General features: G+C 33.4%; 1 protein-coding gene across 1 annotated transcript in view; it reads left to right on the forward strand.

Moving 5' to 3' along the window:
• Nucleotides 1-18838, forward strand: part of LOC103261128 (E3 ubiquitin-protein ligase MYCBP2-like) — a gene marked incomplete at both ends in the record, with an annotated part of 68850 nt that overhangs the window by 20213 nt on the left and 29799 nt on the right. The window contains 9 exons of the mRNA XM_008058746.1: nucleotides 1136-1378; nucleotides 1607-1678; nucleotides 3130-3226; nucleotides 6983-7056; nucleotides 7198-7336; nucleotides 9183-9259; nucleotides 11753-11957; nucleotides 13379-13543; nucleotides 16451-16609. Of these exons, the coding sequence (XP_008056937.1) occupies nucleotides 1136-1378; nucleotides 1607-1678; nucleotides 3130-3226; nucleotides 6983-7056; nucleotides 7198-7336; nucleotides 9183-9259; nucleotides 11753-11957; nucleotides 13379-13543; nucleotides 16451-16609 (1231 nt within the window). The remainder of the gene's footprint in view (nucleotides 1-1135; nucleotides 1379-1606; nucleotides 1679-3129; nucleotides 3227-6982; nucleotides 7057-7197; nucleotides 7337-9182; nucleotides 9260-11752; nucleotides 11958-13378; nucleotides 13544-16450; nucleotides 16610-18838) is intronic.

Here is an 18838-nt window from a genome sequence, read left to right on the forward strand (position 1 = left end):
TTGATTTAATTCTTTTGGAAGGTTCTGGAAATTGAGAAAGAAGTTATGGTTTCAAGGCCTGATTATCTACTTTTTCTGGATCCTTAGATAACCCCCACAATAGATGGAAGGGCTACCTCTATCTTAAGAGAACAAAAGGAGTATATTGGTTATTTTCTGTGTCTACCAACTTCATTTCACAAAATTCTCTTGTCCAGACTGTGGATGGGAGAAGACAAGCTTTTCTTGAGAATGGATAACTTTTAACATTTCATTATTTTGGTACCCAAATCTATGTTACCTCTCTATTCCAAAAAGCTTAACCGGGAGTTTAAAGCAAGGTAAGGTTGGTAGTACTGCAAGCTGTCTTGTTGAAGGATACTACAGTCTTTTCTTGAGGCATGAATTCCAGACTTCAGAGGCTACCTGCGGAGAAGACACTTGCATGTGAGCTCACAAACAAATTAAAAAGAAATGGAAAATAAAGCAAGTTAGTAGAAACAAATACAACAAAAATAATCCTGCCAAGTATTTAGATATTGAAATTATTTTACATAGAGTGTGTACATATGTCTATAAAATATGGTTAAAGTAATAAAAGAAAGCATCAAAAGTATGATTAAGGACTAAGAATATAAAAAGTAGTTACACATGGAAAGGAGTCAAACTGAAATTAGAAATGAAAAATGAAAATTACAATTAGAAACTTAAAAGATGGGTTAACTAATGGATAATGTAGTTGAAGATAGAAATAGTGAGCTGAAAGATACAGAGGAAGAAGTTACTTAGAATGCAGCATAGAGAGACAAGGAGAGAAATATGAAAGGTAAAATAAGAAACATGGATAGAGAATGAGAAAATCTGATGTATTAATACAGTGTGTTTCACATCACTAATAGATTTTGGAGGTAGAATACTTGACATAATGGCCAAGATTTCACGGAATTGGTGAATGATGTGGAATCCTACAATGAGGACATGTAAATTGCTTGAGATTTGCTTCTTATAGATAAACTTTTAGTTGGTACTTTCTGCTGACATGTGAGACATGATCATTCTGAACAATTTATTACCTTACAAACTATTAAAGTGTCTTTGTCTCTTTTGTATTTAAAACATTTAAAAATGTCTTATTTTTTTCTTCTCTTTTTAATAGGTGCCAACAATATTAAATTCACTACAGAGAAGTGTACAGGCAGTTTTGGTGGGAAAAATTCAAATTCAGGACTGGTTTAGTAATGGCATTAAGAAAGCAGCTCTAATGCACAAGTGGCCATTAAAAGAAATATCTGTTGATGAAGATGACCAATGTCTCCTTCAGAATGATGGATTTTTTCTTTATCTGTTATGCAAGGATGGATTATACAAAATAGGCTCTGGATACAGTGGAACAGTTAGGGTAATGTGATTCCTAACAATTCTTAATCACAGCTGAGTTATAACTATAATAAATTGTGTTCTTTTTTTCTTCCTAGCTTCACTTTTAGAGTACTAATTTTGGTGTGATAATACTGCTTTGAAGATCATAATTGAAATATATATATATTAACTGTTATTCATTTATATTATTTTTCATTGACTGTTAATTATGAAGCTGTTGGTTGATTAACTTTTGTTGTTTTTTCAGGGCCATATATACAATTCTACATCACGCATCAGAAATAGAAAAGAAAAAAAGTCTTGGTTAGGGTATGCTCAGGTAAGGTAATACCCACAATAAACTAACATTTTCTTATCTTTTAACACATGTGGTTTGGACTTGTTTAGTCAATAAACAGTATTACTTCTGTTTAAACAGAAATGATATATTTTTAATAATATGGCTGTAGCAATGGCACAATATAAAGAACATTAGTTCAGAATTCTTAAAAAGTTCAATTTTAGTTCTGTCCTTGCTTCTTACTGACTGTGTGACTTTGGACAACTCCTTTAACTTATTTGGTCCTGTGCTACTTATCTCTAAAATGGGAATAAAAATACTGTCTTTGGAGTTCTTGTTTAAGTGACTTTCTAGGTAAGAATCGAAGATCACTTTTATCATTAGGACATCTGAATTGGGAATGCAATATAAATGTGACCTGAGCCAAAATTGCTACAAACTCTTTCATTCTAAAACTAGATCCAGTACTTTATAGGGAGCAGTGTTCGGCCTGCCCAGGAGACAGCTACCTGCATAGAGGATCACGCAAAGAGTCATCAAATACAGAAAAGAGCTGGGCCCATGTTGCTGTCTTAATGCTGTGATCTTGTCTCCTGATTAGCGTAGCCCGATGAGTGTCTGCCTCTTACTAGGTCACCAGTTGGTTACATTACTCCTCCTCCCATAGAGAAAAGCAAATTAAGGATGGGCAAGAAGGGCTAGAAATAATTTATTTCCCTGCTATGCTTTCCTGAGTGGTGAAGCCCAGGTTACCTTGTGGAAGGAATAGAGAATAAATATTACCCTACATGTCTGCCTTGCTGAGCTCATAAGATTTGCTGTCAGAATCAAATGATAAAAGATATTTAAAAGTATTTTGAAAATCAATGAGATTATTGTTATGTGAAGAATAATCCTGCCATAACAGCTATTGGGGAATTTTGAAATTGGATTTTAAATATCAAATTAATTTCTCAGTCATTGTCTCTTAAAACTTAACCTGATTTAAAATGTCTCATCAAATTTTTGTTAGCAGTCTACAGTATTTAAGAAATAACGTCATGGGAAATAATCATTATAGCAGTATGTTCAATAGCATATCACATTGTCTAAAACTACTAATCTATTCATTTTGAAATAGCAGCCTTCAGTTATTTTTCCTTAAAATATTTGTTAATGTAACAGTGATCATTTATATTTCTTACTTAGTAAGTGATATAATAATTTTGAACAAAATGTTTGTAGCTGTACTGTCTTGTTTAATGTACCATATATATGTATATATGTGTGTATATGAATGAAGATAATACATTAAATCAATTCCCAATAATGTACAATTCCTCTTCTTATTGGGAGAAATGTTCTTATATTTTTAATCTTTAATATATTTTAGACATCAAGTACTGATTTATTATTGTACCTCAAACAACTGTAACATGGAACTGTATGTTTTTTTAACTGAGTCGGTAATGAAAAAATATTTTAACACAAAATTTTTTTGTTATTATTAGGGTTATTTATTATATAGAGATGTAAATAACCACAGTATGACAGCCGTAAGAATAAGCCCTGAAACACTGGAACAAGATGGTACTGTAATGTTACCAGGTATGTTTCAAGTAATTTTTCTTCACAAGTGATTTTAAGAAATACGCATGTTAGGCTATTTAGACATGTAAAGAATGATTAGCAAGAAATAGTGCTTGCTTACAAATGAATTTTAAAAATCTTGGCATTCAAAATGTTAATACATGTCAAGACAATAGACATCAGAAGTATAGTATAATGAATTTTAATATTTGTTTTCAAATTCTTGACCATTTATGGCCTAAATTGCTTATCTTCACCCACCAAGATGTTTTCAGCTGCTGAATTAGTAGGGTGATTCTTAATAAAAATCACAACTCTGGCTCTCATATGACTCAGTACAAAGAAGCTTCTATTTATTTTTACTTTAACAACAGTACACTTGAATTTTCTTCTTTGTTTAAAGGATTTTCAAAGATAGAGTTTAGAATGGGTCTGTAAATTTTTTTAAAATTCCATTATTTATACTTTTAAATAATACTCTGATAAGGCACTTTGGACACAATTGATTTTGCTTTAATTTTGAGTGGGCATATATATTCATCACTCAATTTACCACTGTTTAAATTCTGAGGCAGAAGGTCTCAAATTTTGTGGAACGGTGGGAGAATGCATATTCTTCATTATGAGGTCTTTGAATTTGCTTTAACTTTTGAAACTTTCTAAAGTCATTTATATTAAAATCTTGAATGTCCAATGCATCTGTCAATAATTTTACAATAAGCAGCAGCATTACTTCTAGGCACTTGACCATCTGAAAATGAGAGCTACTTTGGAAGAATACATAGAGAAGGATACTTGCTCCCAGGCTGTTTGTTAATTTTTAAAATCTTCTTATAACTTCATCAAACATTTATTTGAACCTTACTAACTATACTTTTGTACAAGTTAGTGTAAATGACACTATGTTGAAGTAAATGGCATATTTCATGTCCATTTCACAAACATAGTTGCTTTAGAAAACAGGTGACTTAATAGAATCACTTTGTAAATAACTATTTTGAAAATATCTACAGGTTTGGTTTCCTTTTTTCATCATAAGTTTTGGGCCCTGTCTTTGGTCATAATAATAATAACAATAGTAATCTTAAAAAATATTTTTAATAATGCACAGTTCCCCCATATATATATATGTATATATATATATATATATATATATATATATATAATAATCGTATTTACTGTATAGAATATAAGAGCAAAAAGAAATCAATTGAAAATAATTTAACCCTACTTCCTATATATAAACATTATTATCATATTGGTAAATATCTTTCTTGTATTTTTCCTATGTGTGTGTATATATATTTATAAAAAAGTGATTATATGCTACATAATGCTTTTTTAACCTGTCCTTTTCACTTATTATTCTGAATATATTTGTAGGCCATTAAACAGCCTCTACAACATCACTTTAATGTTACAAAATACGTTCCATTGATAAATGTGTTGAAAGAGAGCCTTCCAGTTTTTTACTATGTAAATTTCACTGTAATGAGCATCCATATTGCTCTGTCTTTGTGCAAGTCATTTTAGGATAATCTTTTAGAATTCGAAATTGACAAATCCCATCCCTCACAACAGATGGATGCTAATGTAAGGGATTTACTTCTTAAGAGAAACTCTGCTTATTTCATAGAGATAGTGACTTAGAAGACAATTTAAAAATATCTGCCTAACCTGTTTTATTTATTCCGCCATGATTAAAAAATTACTTGTTAATGTCCTTATTCAGTTTAAATCCCTCTGCATCATTTAACATATGAAATGCAACTTTGAACAATACAAGTGTCGCTTTCTGTGTTTTATAAATATGTGCTGTACTAGTGGTGAAGAATGAACTAAACTTTGGGAGGAAAGTTCCATATTGTGTGTCTTCTGAACTGGCAGACGTTGCTTGAGATATTCCTGAAGATACTCTCTTATAATATCACGTGACAGAGAAAGGATGAAGAGAAAGTCTTGAAATCATGTGGCAGGAAGACGACTCCCTCAAGCTTGAAGAAACCTATTGTTATTTTCTCATTTCTTTGACCTGGACTGAATGTTCTTCAGTAGTACTTTTTGTTTTTCTTTGGTAGGGTCAACTCTGCTCTGTATCTTTCCCGTCAAGGAGCAGAAATGAATTTTTATGTTTATAGATAGTAATGAATGGCATGTTTAAAATTGACATAAATCACGTAATTCCTTGAGCTTCATGTTCCAACTTGTCTTACTGCCTGGTTTATAAAAAAAAAATTATTTCAACCTAGTGTTGGCGAACATACTTTTTCCCTGATAACTGTCATTTTATTCTTTACATCTCGGCTTACCTTACAGATTGTATCCTTATGTCGTTTACTCTCTGTGTCTGGTGACAGATTGCCTCAGATCACAAGGAGGCTTTTTAAAGCTACTCTTCTTGCGCCGCTTCATTCCTCACCCCTGCATATATCTGAAATTATAATGAGTTTTTCTTCTTTGCTTTTTAGTTTAAAATCTTACTGCTTAGAGCTTGAGAAGCATCTTTCTTGCGCCTCTTTGTATTCTGTACAGTGGACTAGGAACTCTTTCTTTCGATTTCTCCTCTCTTTGATTACCAAGTCTCTTGGGCTACCGGTGGGCCTTGTCTCCCAGTTTCTATTTCCAGTTTGTGATCACTGAATTCTCTATTTGGTAAGGGTCTGCCTGTGTTTTGCATATTTATAATAAGGAAGTATGCTAGTATGAAGCTCCTGGGCAAAGATATAGAGTAATACAGTTTATTTGGGTGGGCTCCATTACTACATTCCAAAACAGAATTTTGTGTTTTGTTGATTCAAGTGTAACTAGAAATTTTTTTTTTTTTTGTATTGTGATTAATGGAGAGATTCATCCTAGTTCTTTGCAGTTATTTTGGGAAGTGTGTGTGCTTTAATACTTGCTTGCTGAACAATTTTTTTTGGGTAAAGGATATAGTTTATACTTAGATGTTGATTTTGCTTGTAGTTTTGTGTTATTTAGTAGTAATCACTAACTCTTGTTCCTCTGGTCCTTCTGTAATACTGGTATCCCTTGTTACAGTTGAACTGGCACGTTATTTCTTTTTCATGAAAGTTTGCAGTACACTATTTGACAGAGATATATACAGTATTGATAAAACATGTTATTCTAGCCAAGATATATGAGACAAAAATAAATACATAAGCATAGATTTGTTTGCTCTTTCTTGGATGAATGTTTCAAGACTTTAGGGCATGCTAGATGCCAAAAATGACGGAATTAAACATTGTACTTCTAAGTGGGAAATGTACAAATGATTTTGCATATCATCTGTTTTATAAACCAAGGGATATCTGTAGTTGGACACTATAGAGTTCAAATACAGAAGCTTTAGGTCTACCTGCATTTTTCTGTGGCACTAATGACTGTGATGTACGTCTAAGCATAGAGTGTTGCCTCCATCGCATGTGATTGTTTTGAAATGATTATAACCAACATGGTAGTTTGTTCATCGTGATGCATGTTTACTATCAGACGGTATCTAATACTAATTCATTTTGAAATTAGGTAGGATTTCAGGTTCATGGTTGTGGATGATTTATAAATGTAAGCACAAAATGTAATAAGATTTATTAGTTGAATTATTTAGTTTCTGCTAACTTATAATTCTTTATTAAGAAGTGCAATCTCCTTTTGAGTTTAAGTTTATCTGTATTGTGTGGAGAACTCTCATTTTGACTTCAACAGAGGAGTAAATTTATTTGTGAGGTGTTTATTTCTATTGTAATATAATTACTTCTTCTTCCTTTTGCACAGATTGCCATGCTGAAGGTCAAAATATTTTATTCACTGATGGAGAATATATAAATCAAATAGCTGCTTCAAGAGATGTAAGTACTCTAAAAAAGTAATTACTGTAAATGAAATTTTTTTTTCTCTTAAATTATTTAGTTTTTATTGAATAGACTATAGAATCTTAAAGATCTGTGGATGCAGTGTCATGCTATGGATGTTTTATTTTATTTTTTTAGGATGGCTTTGTTGTCAGAATATTTGCCACAAGCACTGAGCCTGTGCTGCAACAAGAATTACAACTTAAACTGGCCAGAAAATGCTTACATGCCTGTGGTATCTCACTATTTGATCTGGAAAAGGACTTGCATATTATAAGTAAGATGGCAAAATAAGCCATTTTCCCATATTTTAATCGCCAGTTTTAAAAATTATTTTAGGGCAACCCCTTCAGGTCCCCTTCCACTGTGGGAGCTTTTCTGTCCTCTTTAAATCATGCTTTCTCAAAAATAAACAAACAAATAAATAAATATTCTTTTAAAAACTAACATTGTGTTTTTAGCAACTCAGTTCATATTTTACCAGCATTTTGGTGTCTGTTACTACAAAGTACAATTTTGAATTAATATGTATAAGTAACTAGGAAACATGGACTTTAAGCAGAGTGTGATATTTGAAAAACATTTTAAAGAAGTGACTGATGATTTTTTTTTTTTTTTTGAGTTGAAGTCTCACTTTGTTGCCCAGATTGGAGTGCAGTGGCACGCTCCTAGCCACTGCAACCTTCACCTACTGGGCTCCGGCGATCCTTTCACTTAGCCTTCCAAGTGGCTGAAACTACAGGCGCACGCTACCATGCCTGGCTAATTTTTTTATTTATTGTAGAGATGAGGTCTCACCAAGTTGCTCAGGTGGGTCTTGAACCCATGTACTCCCAAAGCGCAGGATTACAGGCTGTCACCGAGCCTGGCCTAATTTTCTATTTTCATTTTGAATAGAGTGAAAGAAAATAAACTTGAATTTAATAAGAATTAGGAGTGACACTGGTGGACATCATTAGTTACACTTCATCTTTATTCAGTTATTTAAAAATTTGAAAACTTAATATCATAACTGTTACTACAATAATATACATAGTTCTTGCATTGAAATTTTTAATTTATGTTTGAACAGATTTTTAAGATAGCCATAGAATGAGTCCATAGATTAAGAAGATGGAAATTACCTTATAAACTGATTAATAATCTTTCATTTAGATACAGAAATACAGCCACAGACTATTTCTTGGACTTTGATGACTTACTCTAGCAATGTGCAGAAGTAATTAGGATTATGAGTTCCCATGAGGGTCTCAATTTGGTTTGCCTTTAGACCTGCCATTTTAGGTGTAAGAATACCATTCTTTAACTTGAGACGGGGTATTTACAAGAGCCACCTTTTTTGGACTGGTTGCCCCATTAATTTTAATTGACATTAGCATGCTACAGTCTTCCATAGGAAAAATATTGAATTGAGGTTATAGATTTCAAAATTTAAAAGTCCATAATCTAATTAGTAATTTGTATAATGGGACAAAATCATGAAATGTACTATATATAATGTTATAATTACTTATAGTTTGAAAATATGTATAAGGATCAGTGTGTGTATATGTGCATATATGTATTTAAATTTATGGGGTAACTACATTAGAATGTTCCTCTGTGGAAAAAAGCATGTGACAGGAAATCTGAAATACTTCAATATTAATATGTGCAGGGCAGTGTTTAAGCCTAAAGGATTCTGTGTCTGTGTCTGGACCAACCTCCCCAAGCTTTATATTCGATTATTAGTAGACAAAGCAATACAGTTGTGAGAATCAAATAAGGTTTATGAACTCTTTAGTGCCTGGTAATTAATAACAGATCAATCAAAATGTGGTCATTTATATATTGATTCAAGGAATATTGCCGACATTGAATTTTATATATTTTTGGTTTCTATTTTTAAAGTTAATTTGGGACTAGTTTGGAACAAGATAAGCCAATTATGGTAACTTTCTTTCCTTGGAGTAGTGTTCTATTATTGTTAATATTTTTTAAAATTCATGCATATGACATTTTGTCATTCTTGTCTTTGAGTGATATTAATTGAATTGACATTTTAATTATGCGAAATAGTGCATGTTGTACTTGGGATTATTTATATTACAAATGCAGTAGTATTTATTAGTTTTGTGTTTTAGGTACAGGATTTGATGAGGAGTCAGCAATTCTTGGTGCAGGACGAGAGTTTGCACTAATGAAAACAGCAAATGGAAAGGTAAGTTACCAGTTTATATAGTAAGTTATTAGTTTATGTAGTTTACATATTTAAAGATAATCTTCTTTTACCTTTTGATTTAAAATTATTTTGTTTTTTATATGAGAAAATTTTGTTGAAAATAGTACAGGCATACCTTCTGCTTTGCTTTATTGCACTTTACAGATAATACTTTTTTTTTTTTTTTTTTAACAAATTGAGCATTTGTGGCAACCCTGCATTGGTGCCATTTTTTCAACAGTGTGCTCTTACTGCACTTTGGCAATTCTTGAAATATTTCAGTGTTCTTCATTATTAATATATCTGTCATGGTGATCTGTGATTAGTGATCTTTGGGGTTACTACTGTAATTGTTTTGGTGCACCATGAATTGTGCCTATATGAGATGGTGAACTTAAAAGATAAATGTGGTGCTTGTGTCCTCTGTGCTCTGTGGACCAGCCACTCCCTCATCTCTCTCCTTCTCCTTGGGTCTCCCTATTCCCTGATAAATAGCAACACTGAAATTAGGCCAATTAATAGTCATACAATGGTCTCTAAGTGTTCAAGTAAAAGTAAGAGTCACACATTTCTCACTTTAAATCTATAGCTAGAAATGATGAACCTTAGTGAGAAAGGCACGTCAAAAGCTGAGACAAGCTGAAAGTTAGGCCTCTTGCGCCAATCAGTAAACCAAGTTGTGAATGCAAAGGAAAAGTTCTTGAAGGAAATTAAAAGTGCTTGCTCCAGTGAACATGAATGATAAGAATGCAAACTAGCCTTTGTTGCTGATATGGAGAAAGTTTGAGCAGTCTAGACAGAAGATCAAGGCAGTCACAACATTCCCTTAAGCCAAATCTTAATACAGAGCAGGCCCTAACTTTCTTTAGTTTTGTGAAGGCTGAGAGAAGTGAGCAAGTTGCAGAAGAAAATTTGGAAGCTAACAGAGGTTGGTTCATGAAGTTTAAGGAAGGAAGCCATCTCTGTAACATAAAAGTGCAAGGGGAAGCAGCAAGTGCTGATGCAAAAGCTGGAGCAAGTTATTCAGAAGATCTAGCTAAAGATCATTGATGAAGGTGACTACACTGAACAACAGATCTTCAGTGTAGATGAAACAGCCTACTTCTCAAATAACAAGAGACCTAGAATTATAACTGGGGCCTGAGTATGTGACTGAATTCCTGCTATTTCATGATAACGCGTTTACAAATGAGGATTGCTTCTTAAGGATGAGCAAAGAAAGTAGTTTCTTGAGATGGAATCTACACCTGGTAAAGGGTCTATGAACATTGTTGAAATGACAACAAAGGATTGAGAATACGCCATAAACTTAGTTGATAAAGCAGCAGCAGGGTTTGAGAGGGTTTACTTCAATTGTGAAAAAAGTTCTACCTTGGGTAAAATGCTATCAAGCAGCATCACATGCTACAGAGAAGTCTTTTGTGAACGGAAGAGTCAATCAATGTGGCCAAGTTTGTCGTCTTTAAGAAATTGCCACAGCCACCCCCACCTTCAGCAACCATCACCCTGATCAGTCAGCAGCCATCAGCATTGAGAGAAGACCCTCCATCAACAAAAGGATTACAGCTCGCTGAATGCTCCATAATTGTTAGCATTTTTGAGCAATGAAATATTTTATATATATACACACACACACACACACACACACACACACATATTAGACATAATGCTATTGCATACTTAGTAGACTACAGTATAGTATAAACAAAACTTTTATATACACTGGGAACCCCCAAAATTTGAGTGACTTGCTTTGTTGTGGTGGCCTGGAAGCAAGCCTGCAGTATCTCTGAGGTATGCCTTATTATGAAGCAAAATTGTGACATTTAAGACTATAAAATCTCATAGACTTTGTAAAATGTTTTATTTCAGTAGATATTTAATTTTTATTATGGAACTGTTTAATTTTGTGAGTTAGGGTGAATTCATATTTTATGTTTATTTTGATGAATAGACTACTTATTGCAACTTTCTGTAAATGCAGAAATAAACAGACTACAAATTGGAGAAACAGAAGCATGTATAATTGTTATAGATTATAGAGGTCTGTTTGTAGAGTTGGAAGCTTCTTTCTTTTTTAGCGGATGTGACAGGAAAGCAAGATAATTCAAAGAATTCTAAAACTCAAAATTATTATGTGAATAGAGTATTTTGTATGTAGATTTTTGCAACTGGGAAAAGTGATTGAAAACTTTGTGAATTTCCTACTTCTGTGAGTTCAGAGTATATGGAAATATAAATATGAAAAATTAGAAGTATTCTGAATAAGTATAAAAACTATTATGAACTATTTTGGCAAAATAATATATATTTCTCTCTTGCTCAGCTCACAGAAGTTGAATAGTATAAAAAAGAGTGATTTCTTGGTTATTTTTGTTTTTCAATAAAATATGGACACTTTTTTTTTCTCATGTGACTTCTGATGCACTACTCCCAAAGTACCATAATTCACCTCCTCCCTTTTCTTTTTATATATATATATATATATATAAGATATATTACACGGGCAAGTACCAGAGTCTTGGAATCAAGCAAGGTGGTCCTTCAGCAGGCAAATGGGTTGAACTACCAATTACGAAATCTCCCAAGATAGTGCACTTCTCAGTTGGACACGATGGCTCTCATGCCCTTTTAGTTGCAGAAGATGGAAGCATATTCTTTACAGGATCTGCTAGTAAAGGAGAAGATGGAGAGTCAAGTAAGTTGACTAATCAACTGAACATTTAGTAACAATAGTGTGTAATTTATTTTCAAAACTTTATCAATTTTAGTAACACAGACTTCAACAAGTTAATAGAGCATTTTATATTTATATTCAGTAGATAGTGGTGGGTTACTATTTGTTAAATAAATAAGATTGCTGATTTCATTCTAGCATTCATATGCATGAAAATGTATGTGTTATGGATACATGGTTGTTCATCTGAGGACATATGTTTATTTTGTTATGTCAGTGTTATTTTTAAAAACTTATTTATTTCAGTAGATTATTTTAGAAAACCAAAAATTTTGGAAGGAAAATATATTACCTTGAATAAAAGTAAACCTTATGTAATCTTGTGTGATAGTTGGCTATGGATTACTGTTTTTGGTGTTATTTCTCTGTGATGAAATGTCAGCAATGAGAAATAAATTTCAAAATCATTGCTGATTTGTTTATATCTTATATTTTGTGTATTCCTGTTCAGAGTCTTCCTCAGAGTGTCATTTTTCTCTTTATATAAGTTCTCACATACTTTACATTACAGCATATTGGAATAGCATCTTATAGGGATTAGGTTTTGAAGTTAACACAGAATGTAAAAGTCATATGAAAATAAAAGTGAGGCTGGAGTAATCCCTTAAAATAGCCATTAACTCAGAAACCTTAAGCACAGCAAGTTTTTTCTTCTAGCATTTGGAGGACATTGTTTTTTCTTTGGTTGAGTTCCAGAAAAAGTAATAACAGTATGTATGGATTTTGATTATGTTATATGAAATATATATTGGTATTTTTAGCCTCAGCACTACAGTATGTTTTTATTCTGAAAGGCTTGGGAACTGGGGTTGATTGAAGGAACATCTGATGGATGTTTCTCATCTTGTCTAGTTCAAGGATTCAGTTTTTGAGAGCAGTGGCTGCTGGAATCAACACATTTAAAATTATTTGTTCTACTTCCGTGTGTGTATCTCCCTTCTTTACATTGACTTGGTGTAACTGCTTAACAAATACACGAATGAGGAAACTTTTCACTGCCTAGCATAAGAATCCTTGTGAGTTACAGTTTGAGAAAAGAGGAGATTTTCTATATGTGATAATGGACTGATGCTGATAATGTATAGCTAATCCAGAGGTTAGATCCCCCAGAAGTTGGGTAGGAGACTAGTGCTTCCCACTGGTAATTTCAGTATACTGCAAGAAAGAAGGATCTGATGGTGATAACCTAGACATTAATTGACCAGATGAGGCTAGCAAGCTAACTCATTTTAATTTATATGTTGGAAAACCCAATCCTTTGTGAAACTAAATGAATAAAGTGTATCATAAGTGCAAATAATTATTTTTTATTTGGAATTTTTATACAGACCATTATTATTTTGCTTGTACATAGATGTCTTAATTAAATTTTTTTTTTAAAGCTAAAAGCAGGCGGCAGTCAAAACCCTATAAACCTAAAAAGATCATTAAGATGGAAGGAAAGATTGTGGTATATACAGCCTGCAATAACGGAAGTAGTTCTGTTATTTCTAAAGATGGAGAACTATACATGTTTGGAAAAGATGCCATTTACTCTGATAGTTCAAGTAAGTTTAAACAACTTAAACATCATTTTATTTTATACCAAGAAGTTTCAATACTAGTCACAATATATTACAAAGGTATGTCTAGGAAATTAGTATTTGTAGCATACTTTTTCTAAATCTTTTTCATTTTCTCTCAAATATAAAACATTTTGGAAAGAAATTGTCCATCATGTCTTGTCACTAGAACACTATCCCTAGTTTCATTCAGAGGTATTCATCGAGCTTGATGAATGAAATTAGTTGCATAACAAAGCTGATTTATAATTGCTGTGTTATCTCCTTATTAGGTTGTTGAGGTGGGATTATTTTTCTCTTACTGTTTTATCCTCAATGTCTGGCATGTGGTAGGTGCTCAAGAATTATTTGTTAAGTGATTGGGTGACTGATAAACCAAAAGTTTAGGTAAATATGAAGGACGGAACTAGCTAAATAGTTTTATAGTTAAACACTTTAATCTAAAAAACCTGTCATATTTGATTGCTGGATTTTCTTTCCAGCAGTTAGAAATGAGTATCATGAAATCCATCCCACATGGAAGGATTTATATGAAATAAACATGTAAAACTTGAATTTCTTTATTAAAAGGAAACCAAAATTGAAGCTTGTGAAATTGAACAATTGAAAGCAAAATTGAAGTTTGTGATTAGAAATTTAAGTGTCTCATGTTGGGAAAATGACACATAGAGAACATTTATAGCAATTATTTATTAAGTTGAGCTATACCCAGATGATAGGTGAACTGGCTTAATGTGGTAATATTTAGATCAGGTATGTCCAACCCATGGACTGTATGTGACCCAGGACAGCTAATAATGTGGCCCCACATAATTTTTTAGCATTTATTTTCTTCATGACCCCATGTGTAGTTCCATTTCTGAGGTTCAAATCATGCTTTATTCATGACATTGCTTTTTGGCAGCACATACATTTGTGAGCAGCTGTTTTCAATTATGAAGCACACGAAGAGCAAAATTTCAACAAATATTTCTGACAAGCACCTTGAGAACTCACTAAGAATTGCAACCACTTCCATTGAACCAGACATTGATAGTCTAGTTTTACAAAAGCAAGGTCAGATTTCTCACTAGTTTTATATTGTTCTCATTTTTCTAAACTTTATAATAAAAATATAAAAAATAAAAGAAGTCTTACTATATATTTACACTAACTATACAATATATGTATGTGTGACCCAAGATGATTTCTCTTTACTTGATGTGGTTCAGGGAAGCCAAAAACTTTGACACCCCTGATTTAGATTCTCAGTTGGCTACAACTGTCAGTGAATCAAAATTTTGAAGTGGAGTCATGCACAGTTTAAAAATAATGTTCAATATAATTGTTGCTTATTAAAGTTTTTTTGACTAGGGCTGCTGAAAATTTGTTTTTATTCAGCATATATTTGTTGAATACTGATGACATATCAAGGATTGGTGGACTGGACAGATATGGTCCCTGTGAGGACCCAAGAGATGATTGGGTATTATAGAACCTAAGTATTGGAGAGGTATGGCTTAGTGGCTATGGACCTAGACTCAGATTGTGGCACCAACATTTTAAAATTCGGTAACAGTATACTTAACATTTCAGTGCTTATTTTCTGTTTTTGTGACTTGGCAGAAGGTAGCTAATGGTACTACCTGCTTCATATGGCGATTATAAAGTTTTAGGAGACAATGACTAATAAATGCGTAGCACAGAGCCTGGCATATGTACAGTCTAAAGACACGTCAACTTAATAAAAATAAAACTGCTATTATATCTACTCGTATGCCAAAAAATGTACTCACATTTTAAGAGATGGTATCTATTTATTACTTTTAGTTCACTGTAATCAGAAGTGTCAGGACACTAATGGTAACCACTTTGAGCATCTCTTGTAATTGCAGAAGTCAAATGTGTCTTGTATTCATCTTTTGTTTCAGTGATATATATTATTACAATTTTAATACAGTTTTTCCTTTTTTAAAATGTGTACACACACACACACACACACACACACACACACACACACACACCCCATTTTTTCCAAGTCTACTATATACTAAAAGTTGTAGTTTTTGAGGTGTAATTAACAAGAAGCCCTAATCTATTATAAGGTGAAAGTGCAGGCCACCCTGGGCAAGTGCTATCAGAGCTAATAATGTAGAACAGTTTTCCCAAAGTGTGATGTGTGATTGATATTATTTGTAATTTAAATTAAACGAATACTTGAATTTTTAAAAAAATTTTGTTTTAATGTATATTAGAAAAATATTCTTTTACATTATCATCTCTACTTGATAAGTTTAAAAATGTTTCAATTTAAAGTTGATACAAAAATATTAAGTAAATAATATGAATGGCACTTAGATATGACAAGTATAATGAAAGCAATATGTGAGTAAGTGATTAGAAAATAGCTGTGTGTTGGATGAAAAGGACTGAAAAATACTGCTTTGGAAAATTTCTTAGGTTTTTAACAATAACAGTGTCTTTTCAGTATACTGTGGCAAGTGTTTCACTTTGTGCTGAGGCAGATTAAGCAGGCAAAGTAAATGATGTATGGGCTACTTTGCTTAGATCAGAAAAATTTGAGAACTACAGACCCTCCTGAGTGCTGTTGAGAGCTGTTGGCATTTGGAAAAAGCACTTAGGAGAAGTAAGCTTGAGAGGAAGCTATAGTAAAGATTTGTTTCAAGTCTGAAGGATAACATTTTAAGATTCATTTAAGATTCATTACAAAATTAATTTAATGATACTCTACCAATCTTTTGGCCTCTTATTTCCCATTTTGGTGAATTATTTTGCCTTGGAAATAAAATGTTCTGCATGGAGGTTTTTTTATTTTTTAATTTTTTAACTAGCCTCAGTAGGGCTTTTTGTGGTCTTGTTTTTATTTTTTCCAAATTTGTATCTTTCCTTTAGGTTTGGTAACTGATTTGAAGGGCCATTTTGTAACTCAGGTCGCTATGGGCAAAGCCCATACTTGTGTTTTAATGAAAAATGGAGAAGTCTGGACATTTGGTGTAAATAATAAAGGACAATGTGGACGAGACACTGGTGCCATGAACCAAGGAGGGAAAGGTAGGAGTTTAATTTTTGGATATTAAAATTTGTGTTGTCTTTTCGTTAGTTTCTTAGAACAACATAGTGAAGAATCTTACTGTCTTTAAAATGATTGACTCTTTGATTTCATATTTATGAATTAGGAAAACCACTGAATTATTTATTTGATAATAATTACTGATAAAAATGTGTCACTGGAAAAATCAAATATACTCTTGATTTTTAATTTCTGAGCAAATGAACTGGCTTACTTTTTATATGCCTTTCTAAATTCTACATAAAATATAATAGTGTCTCTTTGAGCATTTTTGGTAACTAAATTATTCCAGAAAAGTGAATTTTCTAAACTCTGTGCTATTAGCTCTGTGCTATTAGCTCTTTTTTTTTTTTTTTGAGTTAGAGTCTCACTCAGTCGCCCAGACTGGAGTGCAGTGGCTGCTTCCGGCCACCGCAGCCTCGACCCGCTGGGCTCCGGCGATCCTTCCACCTCAGCCTTCCGAGTAGCCGGAATTACAGGCGCACGCTACCACGCCTGGCTGATTTTTTTGATTTAATGTAGAGGTGAGGTCTCGCTGCCCAGGCGGGTCTCGAACTCGCGGGCTCAGGCAATCCACTCACCTCAGCCTCCCAGAGGCACGGGATTACAGGCTGAGCCACCGAGCCCGGCTAGCTCTTTTTATCTCACATGTTTTCAGTTTTAACAATTTTTAGCAACAGTCTATCTGGCATATATTATCTTCCCATTTAAAGGCATGTGCTTCCTGTAATTTAACCCGTTAGTGATAACTAAAAGTGATCCTGTTAATATTTGACTCTGAACATATCAAGAAAAGACTAAAATGTAGATGTGCCTTCTTCACAGTATCCTTTGCCCCGACCCTCAGGCTTTTGAGGAAATTGAGGAGTTATTCTTTTATTGTCCTGCTTGTTGGTGTCTTTGTTTTTGTTGTCATTTTAAATAGTGTATCTAGGAGGAGGACTCAAAAAACCCTGGAATTTATTTATAAAAAATTGTGTATTTATTCTTACATGTTCAAATTTTAGTCACCTTCCAAGTACTCTCCGTTTGGTACAATACACCTATCAAGCTGCTTTTTCCATTGCTAAAAACAGTTCTTGAACTCAATTTTGATACCCTTTAGTTCTTCTATTGTTTTTTTGTTTCACCTCTCCTATATCAGCAAAAACATTTCCCTTTGAAGACTTGTCTTTTATCCAGGAATCAAAAAAGTCACTTGGGATGAGATCAGGTGATAGGGGAGAGTTGGGTATAGGGGGTCGTGCTGTTTTTGGACAAAAACTGCTGAACACTCTGCAGTGTGGGCAGGTGCGGTTGTAAGTCACCCATCATGAAATGGGCAAACGCATTGAACGTCTCCAAAAAAATTAACTAAAGTCAAGCACAGCCTCTCACAGCAACGCTAGTTGGTGTACTGATGCTGATGGGCTGTTCCTAGAACACTTACCTAGTGGGGGAAGCTTGTACCACAAGGGGCCCACCCTCCAAAATATAATTCTGGTGTTTTTTTTGGTTGGTGGAGTCCTCCTCATACCTTCTTTCTGCTTTCAGTTTTTACATCTGGCTGTTCTTAGTGTGTCTGTATCCTTTCTCCGATTTCTGGTTTTCTGTTTTTGAGTTTGCATGGGCTGGAGAATAAGACAATACATACATTTCTTAGGAGAAATTTTGTAATAATCAAAATGAAATTGTTAATTAGGAATCACGTCTACTCTGTTTAGTAAGTAATGCATTAGAAAACAAATGAGTCAGGTAAGATACATAAGATCAATACGGATTGCAGAGTCTTAACAAATGATAAGAAGGTTGCAGAGAAAGAGGAATGCTTGTTCACTGTTGGGTGGAAGTGTAAATTAATACAGCAACTATGGAAAACAGGTTTTTAAAATATGTATGAAAGTTCCTCAGAAAACTGAAAATAGAGCTACCATACGATCCAGCAGAATAAAAAAGAAAGGAAATTAAAAAAAAAAAAGAGAAATCAGTATGTTGAAGAGATATCTGTATTCTCATGTTTATTGTAGCATTATTCACAACAGCAGAGATATAGAATCAACCTAAGCTGAGCTCGGTGGCTTAGCCTGTAATCCTGCGCCTTTGGGAGGCTGAGGTGAGTGGATTGCCTGAGCCCGCGGGTTCGAGACCTGCCTGGGCAAGCGAGACCTCATCTCTACAATAAATAAAAAAATTAGCCGGGCATGGTAGTGTGCACCTGTAATTCCGGCTAG

This window comes from Carlito syrichta, unplaced genomic scaffold (genome assembly GCF_000164805.1).
Source record: "Carlito syrichta isolate Samal-C Ts95f unplaced genomic scaffold, Tarsius_syrichta-2.0.1 Scaffold303607, whole genome shotgun sequence".
Classification (NCBI taxonomy): domain Eukaryota; kingdom Metazoa; phylum Chordata; class Mammalia; order Primates; family Tarsiidae; genus Carlito; species Carlito syrichta.